The 18,674-nt window shown below is 49.7% G+C and overlaps 1 protein-coding gene across 5 annotated transcripts in view; it reads right to left on the bottom strand.

Moving 5' to 3' along the window:
- Positions 1-200: 200 nt before the first annotated feature.
- Positions 201-18,674, bottom strand: part of ABCC10 (ATP binding cassette subfamily C member 10) — a 25,214-nt gene continuing 6,740 nt past the window's right edge. For 2 of the 5 annotated variants that reach the window (XM_054061456.1, XM_054061453.1), the window contains exons 2-22: positions 17,028-17,224; positions 14,726-16,097; positions 13,261-13,488; positions 12,897-13,053; positions 12,073-12,212; positions 11,516-11,595; positions 11,214-11,385; positions 10,168-10,266; positions 9,739-9,928; positions 9,284-9,361; positions 8,698-8,889; positions 8,149-8,284; positions 7,692-7,887; positions 6,599-6,942; positions 6,274-6,443; positions 4,595-4,755; positions 3,923-4,176; positions 3,466-3,611; positions 2,927-3,024; positions 2,639-2,751; positions 201-688 (exon numbers count right to left, since the gene is read on the bottom strand). In XM_054061456.1, coding sequence (XP_053917431.1) covers positions 553-688; positions 2,639-2,751; positions 2,927-3,024; positions 3,466-3,611; positions 3,923-4,176; positions 4,595-4,755; positions 6,274-6,443; positions 6,599-6,942; positions 7,692-7,887; positions 8,149-8,284; positions 8,698-8,889; positions 9,284-9,361; positions 9,739-9,928; positions 10,168-10,266; positions 11,214-11,385; positions 11,516-11,595; positions 12,073-12,212; positions 12,897-13,053; positions 13,261-13,488; positions 14,726-16,097; positions 17,028-17,188 — 4,623 coding nt within the window. In that variant the 5' untranslated portion in view covers positions 17,189-17,224 and the 3' untranslated portion in view covers positions 201-552. The other 3 variants (XM_054061452.1, XM_054061454.1, XM_054061455.1) reach the window with 3 other exon arrangements.

The following is an 18,674-nucleotide window of genomic DNA, read 5'->3' as shown; positions in this document are numbered from 1 at the left end:
CTGTAAACTAGAAGAAGAGAAGCAAGGTCCCTGGGTGCAACCTCTGGGCTTGGAATGGTCAGTACCCTCTGAAAGTAGTAGGGAGCAGGTAGGGTTGTCTTTACACAGAAAGGGCATCAACCCTGTATCTCACAAGGAAGCTGTGGGTCTGGAGGGAAAAGGGAACAGAAAACTAAATAACAGGACTTTGCAAGGCTGTTTCTACTTTATTTTAAATTACACATGTGAGACTAAGTCTCAGACTAGCAGTCACTGATTCTTCAGCAAGCAGAAAAGCCCTCTGTAATCTCAAAGGGGAGACTTGGAGGCGAGCAGTAACCCACCTGCTGGGCTTGCGTGGCCTTAAACACCAGGTCCTATCTTCCCTACTGAAGGAAGGGCTGCAATGCCATGTTCCTGTCCCTGAGGACAAATAATTGCTGCCTGCAGGCAAGAATTAGCCCTTCCCTCACCTGAGCAGCTCCTGGCCCTCCAGGTACAGCACTGATGGGTGGAGAGGAAAGCCAGCAATGGAGTCAAGGAGGGCTACCTGTGCTCAGCCCAGGAGGGAGGTCACTGCTGCCCACTGTGTAGGAGGCGCTGGAACAAGGAGTCATCTTTCTGGCTTAGGCGGGTGGGTGTATCCAGCTCTGCCACTCTCCCAGCTTGCATCACCAGCACACGGTCCGAGTCCAAGATGGTGTTCAGCCTGCGGACAGCAAACACCAGGACAGACATTGGTGGATCCAAGAAGAAACCCTGGATCCTGCTTCCCCTGCTGTCAAGGGGTGGCCTAAGACATGCCCAGCACCAGGATCTGCAGGGCTTCTCTCTGTGCACCTGGGGACACGCTGCAGTCCAGCTTGCCAGAGAGCCTCTGCGCACTGCTGAAATGCACCCCCTCTTAGGAGCTTCCAGTTGCTGGGCATGACAAGGCACCAGGAGCATACAGGGACGTGGAGGGAATGCTCAAGGCACACCTGATTCTGGGACTGCACAAGAAGCTTGCATTCCCACAGGTGAGTTGCTTCTGTTTGCCCCTACATTTCCTCACTTGCCACTTCCTGAGGGTAGTAGAAATAGACTCGTGCATCAGCTGCCATTCCCCAGCAATCTAGCCTCTTTGATTACGCTGCCACCACTGAACTACTAACCACATTACCTCCAGCACATGTATGTGCCCAGTTCTGCCCAGACTGCTGGCAGGGCAGAAAACTCTGGCCCTGGGGAGGGAAGACAGGGCAGCAAGCATGCCTTTGCACAGTTGTGCACTGTTCAGTGTGGAACTATAGCCCAACAAAGCTGCAGGTCACAGGCAAGACACCGGACAGGGTTTAAGCAGGTAAAAAGTACTGAGTTCAGGACTCCAGTTACACATTCATCTGCAACGAAGTGCCAGGTTGCAGCACTGGAAGTGACCTGGAGGGGAAAGGGACAAGTACTCCTATCCTAGATTTCATCCATCCCATTAATGGTTCACCTGAACCTGAATGGCATGGAAGAACCATAGGTACAAAACAAGCATTACCATCTCTCCCTCCTTAGTGCCCCCACTCCCCCATCTCCCTTCATTCCAGCGGAAGAGGGGGTGGAGCCATGTTCAACAGTCTTGCTGCCTTGCCTTCTGCCACTCCTGCTGCTGCTCGTTCTCCTTATCCATCAGATGTGGTTTACCCCACCCAAAACAAACACACACCTCAGCCCATGGTGCCCTTACTTTTCTACTCTATTTATGAATATCTCTAGTGTAGGAACCACGTTCCCTTCACAGCCCTCCTGCCTTGCTCCTATCTGATGTATTTAACAAGACCTACTGGATTCACTTGCCAGGCACAGCCCATCCTGCCCATCCATCACTCCCACTTCTGTGCAGCAGGACACCAGCCCCTGCCACCTGCTTGTTTGATTTTTACTTTTGTGGTAACCTTTGTGCTTTGAAAACACTCTACATATGACTGCACAATCCTCCTCCAAATTCTCCTCCCCTTGGGAAGAGTGGGAACGCTGCCATTCTCAGTATCCACGGTATGGAAGCTTTTCCCTCCTCTCTCCACCTGTAACCATCTTCTGCCTCTACTCTTACACTAAATGTCTCAGCTGCCCTGTCCTGCCAGGGCAGTGTCTGTCTTGCCGGAATCGGGAGCAGGCTGGGATCAAAACTCAGGGCTTTGGAAAACAGAAGCACCCAGCCTTTCGCCAGCCCTGGCTAGGAGCTGGCTGCAGCCACAACGCTGCGGCTGTCCTGCAGTGCCCTCTACTGAGCCAGAAACACTGGCTCCCCCCGGGCCGCCACACTGTTCGTTTCTTTAGAATAGCTCGTCATTGCTGCTCGCCCTAACTGGGCAGAACCACGAGGTCCGATTCACTACCCCGTCCCCAGCAAGCAGCACCCAGGAAGAAACATGTGCTACACAACGTGGCATTTGCCCTTTGCTGCCCTCCAGTTTCTGGGTACAATGTTTTCACATCCAGCTCTTCCCAGCATCCAGGGGCTAATAAAGCAGAAAAGGCAGATAGGTAAGGTCCAGCCTTTTGCACTTGAAAAGCCTCAGTATGGAGCTCTTTCTGCTCAGCTCAAGGCCCAGGTATGGCAGGCACAGCCACCACTACCTATGAGCAGGAGGATGAATTTAGGTGCAGAGCACTGCTTTCTCTGTACCTGTGAGCAATTGTCAAAACAGTTTTGTCAGCGAAGCGCTGGCGGATGGTGTGCTGCAGCAGCTGGTCTGTCTTCTGATCCACGCTGGCTGTGGCCTCATCGATGCACAGCACCTGCCAGGAACAGAGTGAAGGGAGCTGCCACCACCACAGGGAAGACCCCAATCCATGCCCAGGGACAGCCCGAGAAGGTATCACAGGTTGTCTGTTTCCCACTCCACCCCAACTCTGGCACGTGACCATTGGCAGTTCACCCTTTCCCCCTCTCCAAAGGAGGCAGGGCACTCACCTTGGCTTGTGTCAGGAGCGCTCTTGCCAGACACACCAGCTGCCTCTGTCCCACAGACAGACTCTTTCCTCTCTCTCCCAGCTCGCTGTCCAATCCACCTGCAGGATTCAAGCTCAGCAGTCACCCCACGAGGCTCTACACTGGACCCCAAATGTCTCCCTTAGTCTGGCAATTTCCAAGTAGCGCTCAAAATCCCAGTTCTGCTCAGGCCTTGGGAATTGGAGCCTTTATGCTTGGATGCACACAATAACTGGCACAGTGATGTCATGCTCCACTAGAATGAGGGGCTGGCTTCACTCTCAGGCTGTGCTTTAACATCTTGCTGGTCCCACCTAATCTATCACCTGCCAGTCTCATGCCAGTAAATCTCAGAGAATATCACCAGGGTCTCACTAACCTGTTCCCACCCTGGTCCTATTGCGGTCCAATTCCCTACTGCATCCACCTGGCTCCTTTTCCTCAGCTCTCTGACTGAGCTGAGGCCTTCTCCCTTCTCCCCATACCAGGGCACACCAGCTTCTTGCTGGGTTCAGACTTACCCATCTGAGTAATGACACCTAGCAGGTGGCACTGCTCTAGCACCTCGTGGAGCTCTGCATCTGTCCGTTTTCCCTGGGGGTCCAGGTTCTCTCGGATTGAGCCACTGAACAAAAATGGATCCTGGGGGATAATGGCCAGCCTAGATCTGCAAGCAAACAAGAACTGAAGACTCATGCTGCAGGAAAGCAAAGGCCACTTTTCTTTCTCCTGGGTTGTTATCTTGGCTTGCTGCGTATGTTAGAGGCACAGAGATATGGGTCATATATTCAGCCTGGTTTCTTTAGCACAGCTGTTTAGGAACAGAACAACTCGTAAGAAGCTGCCACAATCAGACAAGAGATTTCCATGACAGTAAATCTTTTGCGCCTCACTCTTCCCTTTGGCATCCAACCACTAACAGCTCCTAGCCTCCAGCCCCACCCCTCACTGCCCTCCTCTCTGCTCAGCCCTCTGTACCTCAGCTCCTCCAAGCCCACCAGCTTGCTGTCAACACCATCCAGGAGAATCCGTCCTGATTTCAGCTCCAGCATGCGGAAAAGGGCCAAGAAAAGGGTGGATTTTCCAGATCCTGTGCGACCCACAATCCCCACCTTCTCTCCAGGGTAAACAGTGAAGTTCACACCATCGAGTGCATTGGGCAGGCCTGCTCGGTAGGCCAGGACCACCTGCTGGAACTCCACAATCCCCTGGCTTGGCCAGTCAGGAGCAACCTAAGAGGAATAACAGTGTGAGACAGAGTATGACTGTGACCCGCTGTCATTTTCAGCCTCACCTCCCCACAGGCCAAGCCCTGTCCATCCCTTCAGATAGATGGTTGCTTGGCTTGTAAGCAGATCCAATGCACAGCCCAGTTCCATCTCCAGCCCGCTCCTAGGCTTGTTTTTCTCTCACAGCTTTGACCTAGGACCTGTTCTGCTTTCCTATCCCTTCCTGTCAGTCCACCAACTGCTGCCAAAGAGTCATCCCCTCCAGAGGGTGTACTGGCGAAGGATCAGTGATCAAGGTAGTTTCTGTGGGTGCGGGCCCTCCACGCATTCACTGGAACCCCGTGCCTTCCCCGGGGAGGCAAGTGCTGGGCACAGAGCCAGAAGATGGGCCAGTCTCTGAGAACACATTCGAAGTTTTTACCTGGACCAGCTTATCCTGGGACTCCATGGGGATGTCTGTGGTGTATTCCTCTGTCCGTTCCACACTCACCATCATGGTCTCCGTCAGAGTGAAGCTGGAAATGAGTCCTGAGAGCAGGTTTGTGACAGACAGGGCATATGACAGCACGAGGCCCACAAGTCCTGTGAGGATATAAGCATAAGCAAGAATGTTACTGGCAAGGAAGGAGTGGGGCCCTTGGTGGCATGACAAACAAACAGGAGAAGTCAGCACTCTGAAGTCTGGGATCCCACTCTAGGATGGAGACATGCAGGAGGAGGGACAGGAGCTGAATCACTACGCTGTGACTTGCAGAGGGACAGGAAGCAGGAGCTCTGGATCCTGCCCTGGTGCAGGGAGATGTGCAACTCTGGACTAGGAGAGGAGGAACCCCAGGGCCACAGCCTCAGAGTGGGCATTTATCACAGGTGGAAATATTTTACATGATTATGATTTAGCTGCTATGTAGAATTTATTGATAATTTAAGGTAGATCAAATAGTTGGATCTTTAGCAGTATTTAATCATAAACCAATTTAATAATTAACAAAGTGATCGTATGGAATCTGTTATAACCAAAACAGCAACTTATCCACATATTCAAAAATGAGAAGATTCACACTGTATCTACTACACGTAATAATAAGAATATATACAAGCACAGAAATACAAAGATATACACATTCACAGAGATGTACTAGTATTTAAGCATAAAAGATATATGGATAACCACTCACAAAGGCACATCCATATGTTTAAGCACATAGATAGAAAAAGAGATTGATAAAAAGACAAGTAAATAGACTAGTCTGAAAATATCCCTCTTGAGATTAATGGGAATACTCAAATATGATGCATCAGCATTCCTTGACCAGTGATTAACAGATCTTGAGGGTTTTACTTCACTTTGGCTTTTTCATTTGTCGTGTTAGCAAATGATATCATGCACTACACCCGAGAGGCATCCCAGCTCAGGGGGAGATTACTGGACCCAGCCTGCTGTGATCCAGAAGAGTTCAAAGGGCCTTCTATATGACTGCCTACTTAAAGGATCTAAGTCAGATATATAAATATTCATTTTGACATTTTAATATTCATCTTGGCCACAACTTAGATGACATATTTCTGGCAACTTCTATTAGTTGCATAAGTCCACCCTACTTGGGCCAAACTCCAGGAGTCAGGCATGTTCAGCTGCCATAGGGTGACTGATGGTCAATCTCTCTCTCTGGTGATAAAAGGCCTTCTCCAGATATACAGGAGCCCAAGTGTGCTGAGAAAGCATCTAAGCAAGCTGGACCACTGCACTCTCATAATGAGCATCCTCTCTTACACTGTATGCCCATTCAAGACAACCAGCTGTCAGTCCATCCTTAGGTGATTAGGAGAATTTAGTTCCCAAACACAGCAATTTTGGGTATAATTAAGGCATGCCTTAAACATCCCGAACAACCTTTGAACCTTTGCCTTTGAACAACGGGAATTCTTTCCCCTAGCAAGCCTGGGTAATTCTGGTCAATGTGTGCTTGATACATGTGCCTGGACTGTGTGGGGGAAAGAAAGAAAAGCTGTTGCTCAGAAGTCATGCTAAATAGCCTAAAAACTGCCTGTGTGACCTTGCAGAGAGGGAGGAATAAGACACAATAATCTCTGGCAGCCTACCTGGATTTCCCACTTGCTTCTGGTGCTGGACGATAGCAATTCCTGCAATAGCGGTAATGACAGCAACTCCAATCATCTGGAGGCGGATGTCCAGCCACAGCATTGCTGTGCTGCTGGCAAAAAGGCAGCGCTGATTCTGCTCCAAGCGCAGCTGATTCTCCAACTCAAACCTGACAAGCACATAACAGAGGTCTGCACTGGGCTATGCACCACCCAACCTTCATTCCTAATGACTCTGCCACCTTCTAAGCAGCCACACATCAGGACAGCCCTGGTGTATAAAGTCAAAACTCTAGCTTTCTGGCAGATTTTTCTTTCCACTCACCTTTGAGTTGCCCGCATGGCTCTGATGGTGCTCAGTCCCGAGAGGGTCTCCGAGAAGTGAGTGTAAATAGGAGACAGGGTGACACTGTAAAGGCGCTTGAGCTCCCGGGATGTGCGCCGGTAATAGCGCTGGATGGAGAAGTAGAGTGCACCCAGAGGGAGTAAGACCAGACCAGTCCAAGGGATGCCATAGGTAATTATCACCAGCATGCCCAGGAGCCCATACATGTTGGCCAGGAAGATGTTGAGGATAAATGGCAGGCTGTCATCCACACAGTACAAGTCTGAGGAGAAGCGGTTAAGAATCCGGCCTGTTGGTGTGGTGTCAAAGAAGGTGACTGTGGCCTGGCAACAAGGCAACCAGAAAATAAGACTTGGTCAGTTGCGGCAAAATCCAGCCACAGAACAGTGCCCAGGAAAGCAACATCAAGGAGAGAAGATAAAGCCACAAAGGGGCAGCCACCACAGTTCCCTTCTCTTCCTTGGCTGGAGAAGAAATCTCAGACTCCAAAGCCAGCATCTACTTGCACCCTAACAACTCATGCTGTTAGCATGATAAAAGGAAGAACCTGTCTGTGGTGAATAGCAGGCAGCTATGAGCAGGTAGCCATCACTCAGATCCCATACCGGCCCACCAGCATCCAATCCTCTAATCCTAGCCTCTAATCCTAACTCTGGCCTGAGGACTCAAGGAAGCCCGAATCCTAAAAAAAGTTAACTGGTACATACAAGCACCAGCCCTAGATCTTATTTAATGACTCCTTCCAATCTCATCTGAATTTAAGATCGTGATCCTGCAAAAGCTACTGATTCAATTGTCCCGGTCCAAGCCCAATGAGTGAAAAGAAGCACATGTCAGCCATAAAACACCTCTGCATGGAATGGAACAAGCCTTACGGGACACATTTTGAACCTTAGCTCAACTGCCCCTAGTACTGGCTGCGGTGCAGTTCTTTTTGGATATAGTCCTAAGGAAAGCTCATCAGGTAATACCCTAACCTACCTCCCAAACCCTTACTCTCAACTATGGGAAGAATGTCAGGGCAGAGTGACTTGTGGGAGCCCCAGCCTGTCCTGAACTTTCTGACTATTACCTTTAGAGCCCTCTGGAGCAGTCGGTTGTGAATGACAGTGGCAGCACGGATAGCGCCATAGGCGAAGAGGAAGGCTCGAAGAATGGTGAAGAGGGAGTTGGCCCCTGCAATGCTTCCGTAAACTATCAGGTAGAAGTTCACATCCAGTGAACCATTGGAAGGGACTGAGGAGGTGTCCAGAGCTTGAATGGGGGAGCTGGAACACAGAAGGGGGAAGATTATGAATTCGCCAAGGTCCCCATGACAGCAAACACTCAGACAGGGCATGAGAAGCCAGGAGCATACTTCAGGAGAAACTAGGATACTTTAACCTGATACTCTTGTGAAAGATCACCACTCTGGTATGCTGGGACAAACACTCCAATTCCTATGCAGCTAGGGGTCCTCCATCAGCCCTAGGCAGAAGCCCTTTGGGATCAGGTGATCCTTTGGCATCTCCTGACCAGCATTCACTTACACAAGCCCAACAGTGGAGAAGAGAAGCAGTTGTGGGGAAGGCAGGGAAGCTGAGCAGACCATCACAGAGGTATTTGCTGTCTGGGATATGCTGGAGATCCAGTGTGACAGCCACCAGTCTGAGATATTTCTGGATGCTACAGAAAAAGACAGACTGTGTAAAGAGGGATTCAACCTTCGAGTTAGCAAATACGAAGCAGAAAAAATGGAGAGAAAGCTACTGGACAGCTTTTTCTATTGTCTCATTGCCCAGTCTAGTCTTCCTCTGCCTTCTCCACTGTTATTAGTAGAGCAGAAGCAAAGGAACAGCCTGGAGCTGCAGCAGCGACAGAGCACTGCTTAGAGCAGCAGATATGCAACTGCAGCAGTGAGACAACAGATTGTGTTCCCACGTGCCCCCTCCCAGCTGTGCTACTTTAGTTTTGGGAAGAGAAAATGGGTCTGCTTGCTGCAGAGAGAGCACTTAAACCCCTAGCCTCATTGTTTTCCTTAGACTCCAGACAACCGAGGAATAACAGGAGAGGAATGTCTAAAGAGAGATGTGCCTCACCTTGCATCAGGAGCAGTGAGAAGAGGATGGATAATGCCAAACAGCTGCCCACTGCCTGCCAATATGCCTTGTACACATGAAAAGACACTGCCCCTTCTTTCTTCTCTTCCTCCTTGCGGATGAGGTGATTGTTTTCGGTTGATTCTTCTGCCTCTGTTTCTATGGCCTCTTCTTGGCCCTGTTCATCAGGGGCTGTGGGAACAGAGGCAAAAGTGAAGGTGAGTGCAATATAAGTTCTCCCTGCAGCTGCTCCTTGCTGTGAACAGAGTAAGTCTATGCTGCGAAGGAGACTTTTCTTCCCTTATCTCTCCCCTTCCAACACAGGTGCACCAGTCCTGGCAAACCTTCATCCAAAGCCAGACCTCAAGTGGAAAAGCAGATTCAAATACTGCTCCAGAACAATCCCCAATGGTACGTGGGCCTCCTCTCCCTCTATGCACACACTACCCACAGCTTAGCACCGCCACAGCATAGTGAGGTGATGGAAGATCTGTTCTAAGGCCAGCAGCCATCAGGTATGAGTTCTGCCTGGGTGCTCAGCTGAGCTGTGCTGTCCCAGCCACTCTCACACTTGCCAGGTACAGACCTTTGTCCTTCTGCCTCTTGTCCACATCCTTGAACTTCGGGACGGCTTCCACAAGTGGTAGGATATCAGCTGGTGTGCCTGCGAAGAGAGACATGCAAATGCTTCAGAGTCCATGAGGAACAGATGATACCAACTACTCCCTGCCTCTTGCTGTGAAATTACCTAGGTTTGTTCTCTCATAACATTCCTTATTTTCTCTCACAGCACCTGTACCTTTGAAGGCCTTACTCTATACAGCCTGCTATAGCCTTCAGCTTTATCAGCTCCCAATCACTAGGGCTGTCCTGTTTTATCTGTGCATCAGCAGATTCCCTTCCACCTCACGTTTTCTCACACGCAGTGTCCTCAGGCTCCTATAATTGCTTTTCCCACCAGTTAATACTACCCCGTTATGTCTATCTTTGCTGAAGCCAAATGAATGCTCAAATGAATGTCTGAGAAGACAACCAGTGTACCTGTCTTAACTATCCTGCCGTTGTCCATCAACAACAAAGCATCGGCTTTCTCCAGAAACTCTGTCCTATGGGTGCAAAGGATCCTGGTCTTGTGTTTGAGAACTCCGAGAACACACTTCTGCATAAGATGGTTGGCTACATTTGCATCAACTGCAGCCAGAGGATCATCAAGGAGGTAGAGATCTTTCTCCTGAGCGGAGAAACAAAATACAAGGATATAGCTCCCGACCCTGACAGAGCAGGCAGTGCTGTACAGAAAAGTGCAAGTGCCTCTGTGTGGCACAGGCCAGCACCTTTAGGCCAGCATGATGCAGTTTAAGACATGCTGCCAGAGCATACTGTATAGCTGGCAGCTATAGCTTCCAGCTTCTGTACATCTGGCTTGGCACTGGGCACAATCTGCCACAGCATGACTGCTTTGCTATTTACCTGGTAAACGGCTCTGGCTAGGGCTATTCGAGCCTTCTGTCCCCCACTGAGCGTCACACCATTTTCACCCACCTCTGTCTGGTCACCTGCTGGTAAAATCTGAAACATTCAAGAAAATCCATTTAGAATGGTCAGGAAACTACTGGTGTACCTTTGGCAGTAATTCCTTGGGTGACACCTTTCCAAAAATGAAGCAAAGCCAGCGTCTACTCACTGGTTCTGTAGACAACTGGCAAGTTTGTCATTTATGCAACTAAAATCTCTTACACTCCAGAAGAGGGTACCCACATCTGAATCATCCACTAAGGCAACTTCAATTCTGAGGTAACTCTGAAATTGCACCTGGGAATTTTCTGGGAGAGCAAGAGCTGTGCCTGCACCAAAATCATGCTAAGGCCCATCCAAACAGTTTAGCAGTAAAACCAACAGAGCTTCCTCTTGATTTGGTAGCATAAGCATAGTCTACTACTTCTCAAAAAAAATATGTTGCCTTTGGAGAGTATTCATAGCTCTGCCAAAGCAAACAGGAGTTCATAGTGCTTGACACCTCAGAAAAATCAGACACCAGGTTATAAACTAGGAGGACAAGGCCAGCTTCCTACCATATATAACAGCCAAGTTTACAGAATAATACAGCCATAAGCCTCAAACCTAGAATATATTTATTACTGACAAGAAGACCACAGACTAAACCATTCCACATCCCAGGCAAGTTCCTTCTGATCAAAAAAAAAAAAGCATCGGCTGCTGACAGGTTCTACCTGAAAAACTCAGCAGTCATCAGTTCTCTGCAAGAACATCTCCTTTGCCCAGGATCACAACCTTTTGGCTCAGCAGCAGAGGAAACCTCATCTGAAGTGCTACCACAGTGATTTCACACCATGGGGTCAGGTATTGCCTGTGACTGGTAATCAGAGTAATGCTGTATGACTGGGACATTGGAATAGCAGTTTACAGCCTGAAGGAGAAATGCTCCCCGTGAAGCTTAGGCTGGATGCAAAAGCTAGCTAAGAATACCCAGGCAGCTTCACAGTTTAGGAACTCACATTCAGGTCCTCGGAGAGGGCACAGGCCTCCACCACCTCCTCATACAGCCTGGCATCATATTCCCGCCCAAAGAGGATGTTCTCACGGACAGTGGTAAACTGTATCCAAGGCTCCTGTGCAGCCAGACCAAATCCTTGCTCCAGATCACAAACATGCACTCGTCCACCCTGTCTGCAAGCGCACCAGAAGGAGGTGGAAAGGTCAACAAAGGAAAACTGTTGGCAGATCAAGATGGCCTAGAAATAGGGATAGCACTGGATTGTTCCTGCCTGCTATCCAGAAGAGACTTTAAGCTACTTACTTAATGAGCTCTCCAGTGATGGCTGCAAGCAGAGAGCTTTTACCAGAGCCAACCTTTCCAACAACCCCCAGGAGCATCCCCTGCAAAGGGAAATGAAAAGGAGCAAATTGATGCACTTATACAGGGTGGCTCATCCAGATTTCTTGAACTGCACATAGCCTGTAAGAAAGCTGACTGCTGCCTTAAGCTAGAACTATCTCACAGGACCAGCAGCAGAGTTGGGTATGGTTGTTGGGTAAACCAGACTCCTCACATTGCAGGACACAAGTCTGCAAAAAATGTTAACACTGGTGACCAGCTGTGTTCCCTGCCCAGTCCTCTCTTGCAGCAGTGGTGGAAAGCAGAGAGAGACGGTTCATCTCTTGGCTGTAAGCCACGTCTCCTCCAGCACTCTTCAGCTTTGATAGATGTGATATGTGCCCTGTGCCTCTTGATCAAGAGATAACTTCGATGCACAACTCATAAGACAAGGAAAACACGAAAACATGCCAACTCTGCTCCATTATTTGGCATCTGTGGTGTCATTCCTCTCTGTTAACTCCTGCATCCTTGCTCACCTTTCTCACTGACAGGTTCTCAATATGCAGCTGCAGAGTGTCTGTGGATAAGGGCTGCTTGGTGCTTTCCTCTTCAACTGGGACCCATGAGAAGGCTACACAACGCATCTCCATGGCAGTAGCAGTATCTGAAGGGCTATCTGCAAGAGAAAAGTAGCACAGCATTGCACTACTATGAGAAGGACAGAAAATGAAAGGCACTTGCCATCACAAATACTATCAGCTTCATTCCCACATGGATGAGACCACAGACAGGGCCCTGCCATGATGTCCTTGAACCAACCACAGAATGAGATGCTTGCTTACTGAGTTGCTCTTAAACTTATACCTCCCACCTTTCCCTTCCAGCTCCCACCAGACACACATGGTGATTTACGGGCTGTCAGGGAGACACTGTACGAATAACCTGGTTTTATCATTGTTGAAGGTAAAAGAATGGCAGGGAGCTGGCTAAAGGTAAGGAAAGAGAGAAAGGGAGCTGAGATGGCTCAGGAGAGGGGGACCCATTCAAGCCTTTCTGCCAGGCTAAAACAAGGCTGTTGATGGCTTCAGTCAGAGGAGCTTTGGACAGAGGAGGGAGCAGCTTCTTCTAAAGGGACACAGCAGGGCTCTGTGGGGACAAGCAATAACCTGCAGGTGGTAAAGAGGAATGTTGTAGCTTTATCTCCACACAAAGTGCTTTCACTCTGCCTCTGACAACCAAATGTCTTGAATCATGGAGAGACAGCTAACTGCCCTCCAGTACTGCCCCTGGGCCTCATACCTCAGCTCTCTGCTCCAAATGCCCCCTGCCCAGGGTCCCAGCAGCACCCTTTCACCATTACCTAGAGCGTAATAAGCTTCCAGGTCCTGGTCCATGAGTTCAAGGAAACGCTGGATTCGATCCAGGGAAACTTTGGCTTCCAAGGTCCCATTCAAAACCCATGGGAAGCTGTTGAGAGGGAGAATGAGCATCCCGACAAGGGCCAATGCTGTGAACACCTGCATGGATAAGGAAGCAGCCATGAGTTGGAGGCAGTACCTCCCTTGCATCTTGTATCCAAACAGCTTCACCAGTAAGAGCCTGAAATGCTGCAGGGAGGCACAGACTGGGTTCATTTCCCAGAGCAGACACCTCAGGACTACAGCCCCACTGTAGGTTGTCCTCTGCATGAGACAAGGCTGGAGCTCACCCTGTTACCTACTCACCTTTGCAGCAGTGAGCTGGTGACCCAACAGGACATAGGTGATGAAGATGGTAATGGAGACAACAATAGGTAGTGCTGCCCACAGATACACACATAGAGCATCCAAATACTTGATGGCTTGTAACTTTTGCAGCTCTTTAGCCCGGCAGGCATTTATCCTGGTGCTGAAGTGCTTCTCCCAGGTGTAAAACTTGATAACACGAATGCCACACAGGAATTCTGTCATTAGCTGCAGGCAAAGAGGAAAAGCACATGGAGCAACTAGTACCAGCCTAATGCACCAAACGCCAGATAGGCATCTGGGCTCAGGCCAGATTTGCAGTAGCCTCCTACTAAGGGACAGGCTAGAGATATCAGGAACCATTTATTGCTAACAAAGACAAACTCAGGAGGCATCTACTGGGGAACTTTGCCCTCACTTATTCCACCAGCTTCCTCCACCATTTGTGCTGTGTATGGCTCACAAAACAGCAAAACATTACACTGTTTCCCATCTGAAGGATGTGCAATATAGGTGAAGCGACATGCGGAATTACTAGCTCCAGCTTGGATGCCATTTAACTACATTAGCCTGACAGACCCTTGAGATAGTACCACTTGACTCTCAGGCCTGGTTCTGCCACCACACAGCTACGCTATCCAGAGCCTGCCTGGCTCACATCCAGCAGCTCAGGTGTCCCTGTAGCATGCTGCCCTCTCTCTCCTGCTCTCAGGTCAGCCTGTGCAGAGCAAGCTAAGATGTGTCTGTGCCTAAGATTAAAGAATACTAAAATGTGAGCGTTTATTCAGCAAACCAGTCTTGCAGTAGTTGGAGAAGTTCCAGCATACCCCATAGAACTAGATGCACCTTCTATCATCAAGAGAATTATTGTTAAAGCTCCCAACAGGTCTGCCATGGAGCTGACTTATGTTTCATGCTTCCAAAGCATGATGGAAATAGCGAATGAAAATGCTGTCCCCTCACAAAACAATCAAACATTTGATGTGGCAAGGAGAGAGACAACACCACAAATATGCAGAAAACAGTGGAAAAGATGACTGAGGGTGCCACAGTAGATATAAACCTACTATATCTGTAATCATTGCTTCTGACAAACTGCAAGCCGCCTCATCATTGATAGCATTACGCGAGTGATAGGTTAGAAGCATCACTAGAGGTAATAATCAGAATACCTACCTTATCTACTACATACAGAAAAGAAACCTGACAGGGAACCTGAATTACCCCAGGGGGCAAGATGAGCAATAGACATTCATTATCTTGTCGGTGGTGAAACTGCATCACCCTGAAACACTTTTGAACCAAGTATGTGTGCATGTGTGCACCCCCCTCGCCATTTTCCCAACAGCTGTGATACAATTAATCTGCTTGGGATCACGGCAAGCAGCCAAAAAGCCAATGTTCTAGGGAAAAACAGGGAGAAAATATAGCAACAAACTTAAGGGAGCCAAAAGCTGTCCCTTACCTTGACCCGTGAGTCCTTGTGTTTCAGCATCTCCTTATTGCTCATCATGATGCGGTTGGCTATGACCTTGTTGATGGGCACAAGCAGTAATGCCAGGGCCAAGCCTCCAAGAAAGGCAACCCCCACTTGCTGGTATAGAAGGTAGAGGGTAATGGAAAACTGAAAAGGCAGGCTCCACACTTCATGGAAGCTGAGGCAGAAGTTGACCATCCTACTGGTGTCTGTGCTCATGAAGTTGACGATTTCCCCTACAGTGAAGCGGGCAAGGCTGGTGCCGCTGACACGCAGAGCTTTCCGATAGATGGCAGAGATGACAGCAGCCCGCACCATCAGCGACACCTTGTTCACCTCATAGTTGAACTGGTTCCGCAAAAGAGCACCCAGGAAGGAGCCAGCAAAGAGCCCGAGCGCATAGAGCACCCCATGGCTCAGGGGCTCCTGCCGTGACTCCATGAAGTTCACCAGCATGTTCAGAAGCAGAGGACCTGAGAAATCCAGCAGGCTGCTGGCCAGCCTGAGAAGTCCGAGGGAGTAGAAACGAAGCCCAAAGGCCGCATGAAGGACTGATAAGAGTTGCACGGCCTCCTGGGCATGATGTGAGCTGTCCAGGGCACTGCTACTCCCATCACCTCCAGCAATGATTGGGCTAGTAAGAGACACTGTTTCCTCCTCCTCTACTTGGTGCAGAGCTGCTTTCTTCTGCCAGCAAGAGTAGAACCGATCACAGACTCTGGCAGCCTGGAGCTGGTGAGGAAGCACATAGACATCCTGTGGCTGGTTCAGCTTCCACTGATAGCCACGTTTCATAAGAGGGTTCATCCAAACATAAAAGAAGCGTGAGAGCCAACTCTCGCCATCTTCTGCCACTCCCTGCTGCTCAGGAACTGGGATGCCGGGCTCTGAGATGAGCTGGTCTTGTTGCCAGGAGCGATTGATGGAGAGGAAGTCTTGCCTGCCAGTGGTGGGTAAGAGGTAGCCAATCATATACACAAGCAGAGAAGCCAGCTGAAGGCAGAGAATGGCAAACCTGGAGGAGGCAGCAGGGTGTGCAGGAGACCAAGCTGTCCTGCTTTGGCAGTACCACACCAGCGTGATGATGAAGGAAGGTAGTGGTAAGAGAGTGAGGAGAGCCAGGACCACAGGGCCCCTGGTAGAACTGTGAAAGGACCTGAAAAGCATGAGAAGAGCAAGGCCATGTGTGAGCCATGTCAGGATGGCAATGCCATTTGCCAGCACTTCCAGGTACACAGGGCCAAGCTCCTGGTGAGAAATGGTGGCTGGGATGATATCAGCAAGGAATAGGCCTGCAAGTACGAAGGAGGCAGTGATTCTGAATCCCCAGCCTGTTCTGCAAGGTACGCCAGACCCAGACCTACAGGAGGAAAGAGCAGAGAAATGAATTACAGCTGAAATTAGATGACCTCTCAGTCAGTACTCTCCCTTCTTCTGCCTCTACTGCCTCCTTTACCTTTGTTTACCCTTACTCAACCCCCTGGATTCACTTCCCTAGATATGTCATTTCTTCAGACTAGGCATTCCTAAACTACATCAGGTCAACATAGCCCAGTATCTGATCAACACCAGACATTCAGATGCTACCAAAGTATAGCATCTCCCTAAAACAAATTTTTTGCAAACTATGTTCAAATCAGACTCCAGTAGCTGAGGATTTAAAAAAAAAAAAAAAAAAAGGCATATTTAATCTCTTTAACACGAATTCTGGAGGATCAAATCCTGTGTCACGTTTCTGATCCTTGATTTATCTTGTTTTTGTGGTATTTGTCTAGAAACATTATTTTTATTGTTGGTTTCAAAGTGGTGTATTTAAAGTCCATAATCTATTGTCCAACAAATTATTTCATATCACTCATTTCATTATCATTTATGGCCTTTCAATATCAGTGAACATTGCTATGCTTATGCATTTCAGAAGAGGGTAAACAGAAAAACAATTTTTCGTTTCTCTGAACTCATTACCTTACATGCATCTTCCATGTTACCTTGGATTTATATCCTCCCCCAGAAGACTTCCCATTCACCGAAATTCTTCTGAATTACTTTCTGTGATTTTATGCTTATTACCCTCTCTATTCTTTCTGGATTCCTTTCTGCAATGGAGCGACCAGAGCTGTACACAGTACTCTGAATTAGGACAGATGCTGACAAACAGGACAACATTATAATATTATGTTCTTCTCTAATTATTTATTCAGTACACTATAGGGAGATCTCATTTCCAGCCTTTCCACTACACCTCCAGCCCTGCATAATAATCAAGAGCCAGACAAGTTAGTCGACATACCTTGGAGTGCCAAGGAAGCAGGCACTGACCACTGCAAGGATCACATGAGGAATCACATTTAACGTTAGTTGATTAAAGCAATGGCCAACGCTGCCATGAACCCACACAGGGAGTGGATCTTCTGGGCTGGTCCCACACAAACCAGCCAGGATGTTCTCCATTCTTTGCTGGGAATTCAATGTGAGAGACAGGAGCTCCTAGGGTAGAAAAGAAAAAAACAGAATGAGGTTCAAAATGAAGAAAGTACAGCCCCAGTCCAAGGGGAATTGTGATAAGAAATGAACATAGGGCTAGAGGCAACTTCCTGGGTCACACAGTCCAGGCCCTGCTCTTGCGCACTTGCAATCTCATCACCTACTTTACAATATAGTCAAGCTCCAGCTTAAAATAGTTTGTCCCCTTAAATCACCCTGGGATCTGCACATTTTGGCAATTTGAAACTTTCTGCTTATTTCCAGGCTGATTTTTTTTTCCCACGGCCAGGTTATCCTTTGAAACTAACACCAGGAAGCGTTTGCCTTTCTAAGTGATCACTCCGAGAAATATTTTGACAATAAGCATAGAACGGTTTGGGTTGGAAGGAACCTTAAAGCCCATCCCGGTCCAACCTCCCACCAGATTAGGTTGCTCAATGCCCCATCCAACCTGGCCTCGAACACCTCCAGGGATGGGGCATCTGACTTCTCCGAGCAACCTGTTCCAGCGCCTCACCACACATACAGTAAACAATTTCTTCCCTCTTCAGGTCAGTTTCCACAATGGCACCCCTTAAAGCAGCGGGGAATGCTAACCGTCCTCTGGATGGCACGTGAGGACGCTGGGGCCCATCCAGGGAAGCAGGAGGCACCTAAAAGCTACACAGGAGAAGAGAACCAGCACGACTCCGCCCTCGCGTCCCGTTCGCACCAGCTCGACCCGTCTCCAGCTTGGAGCGGACCGAGAGCCACTGGTTAGGCACGCAGGGACGGGGCACAGCTGCACGGGAGTTGGGATACCGGGACCCGTCACGGCAGCCCCCCGGCCGCAGCACCGCCCGCCACAGGAGCGCGGGAAACCCGAGACACCCACGGGCGCGACACCAGACCCCGCCCCCCGCGCCTCACTGACCACGCCCCTCCGATGGCCACGCCCCGTCCGGTTACGTCCCCTCCTTTGGTCATTCCCCATCTGGCCACGCCCGTTAAGCGCCTGGTCACGCCTTCTTCCCATTGGCCCCGCCCCTCCTCTGGCCGCACCCCCTAAAGGGCCTCGCCTGACCACACCCCCTCCCCTGGACCACGCCTCTGCTCTGGCCACGTCCCCGCCTCTCCCCGCCACGCCCCTCTCGCCCCTTTACCACGCCCCCGACCAACAGCCCCTCGAATGGCCACGCCCCCTCACGTCTCCCGCTCACGCCCCCTCTTCACCTGACCACGCCCCCGAATCAACCCCGCCCCTCAAGTGGCCACGCCCCCACGTTGTATGCCCGATCACGCCCCCTTCACCACGCCCCTATCTATCTGATCACACCCCCTTCCAGACCACGCCTCTACTCCTCTCCGGCCCTCGTCTAGCCACGCCCCCTCTCGCCCGGTATGGGGAGCGGGCACCGAGAGAGGCATTTATAGGGCGGGGGCCGGTGGGCAAGAAAACGCGGGCGTTAGCCCA

Source organism: Cuculus canorus, chromosome 3 (assembly GCF_017976375.1).
Source record: "Cuculus canorus isolate bCucCan1 chromosome 3, bCucCan1.pri, whole genome shotgun sequence".
Taxonomy (NCBI): domain Eukaryota; kingdom Metazoa; phylum Chordata; class Aves; order Cuculiformes; family Cuculidae; genus Cuculus; species Cuculus canorus.
This window is presented reverse-complemented; position numbering and strand designations above follow the sequence as displayed.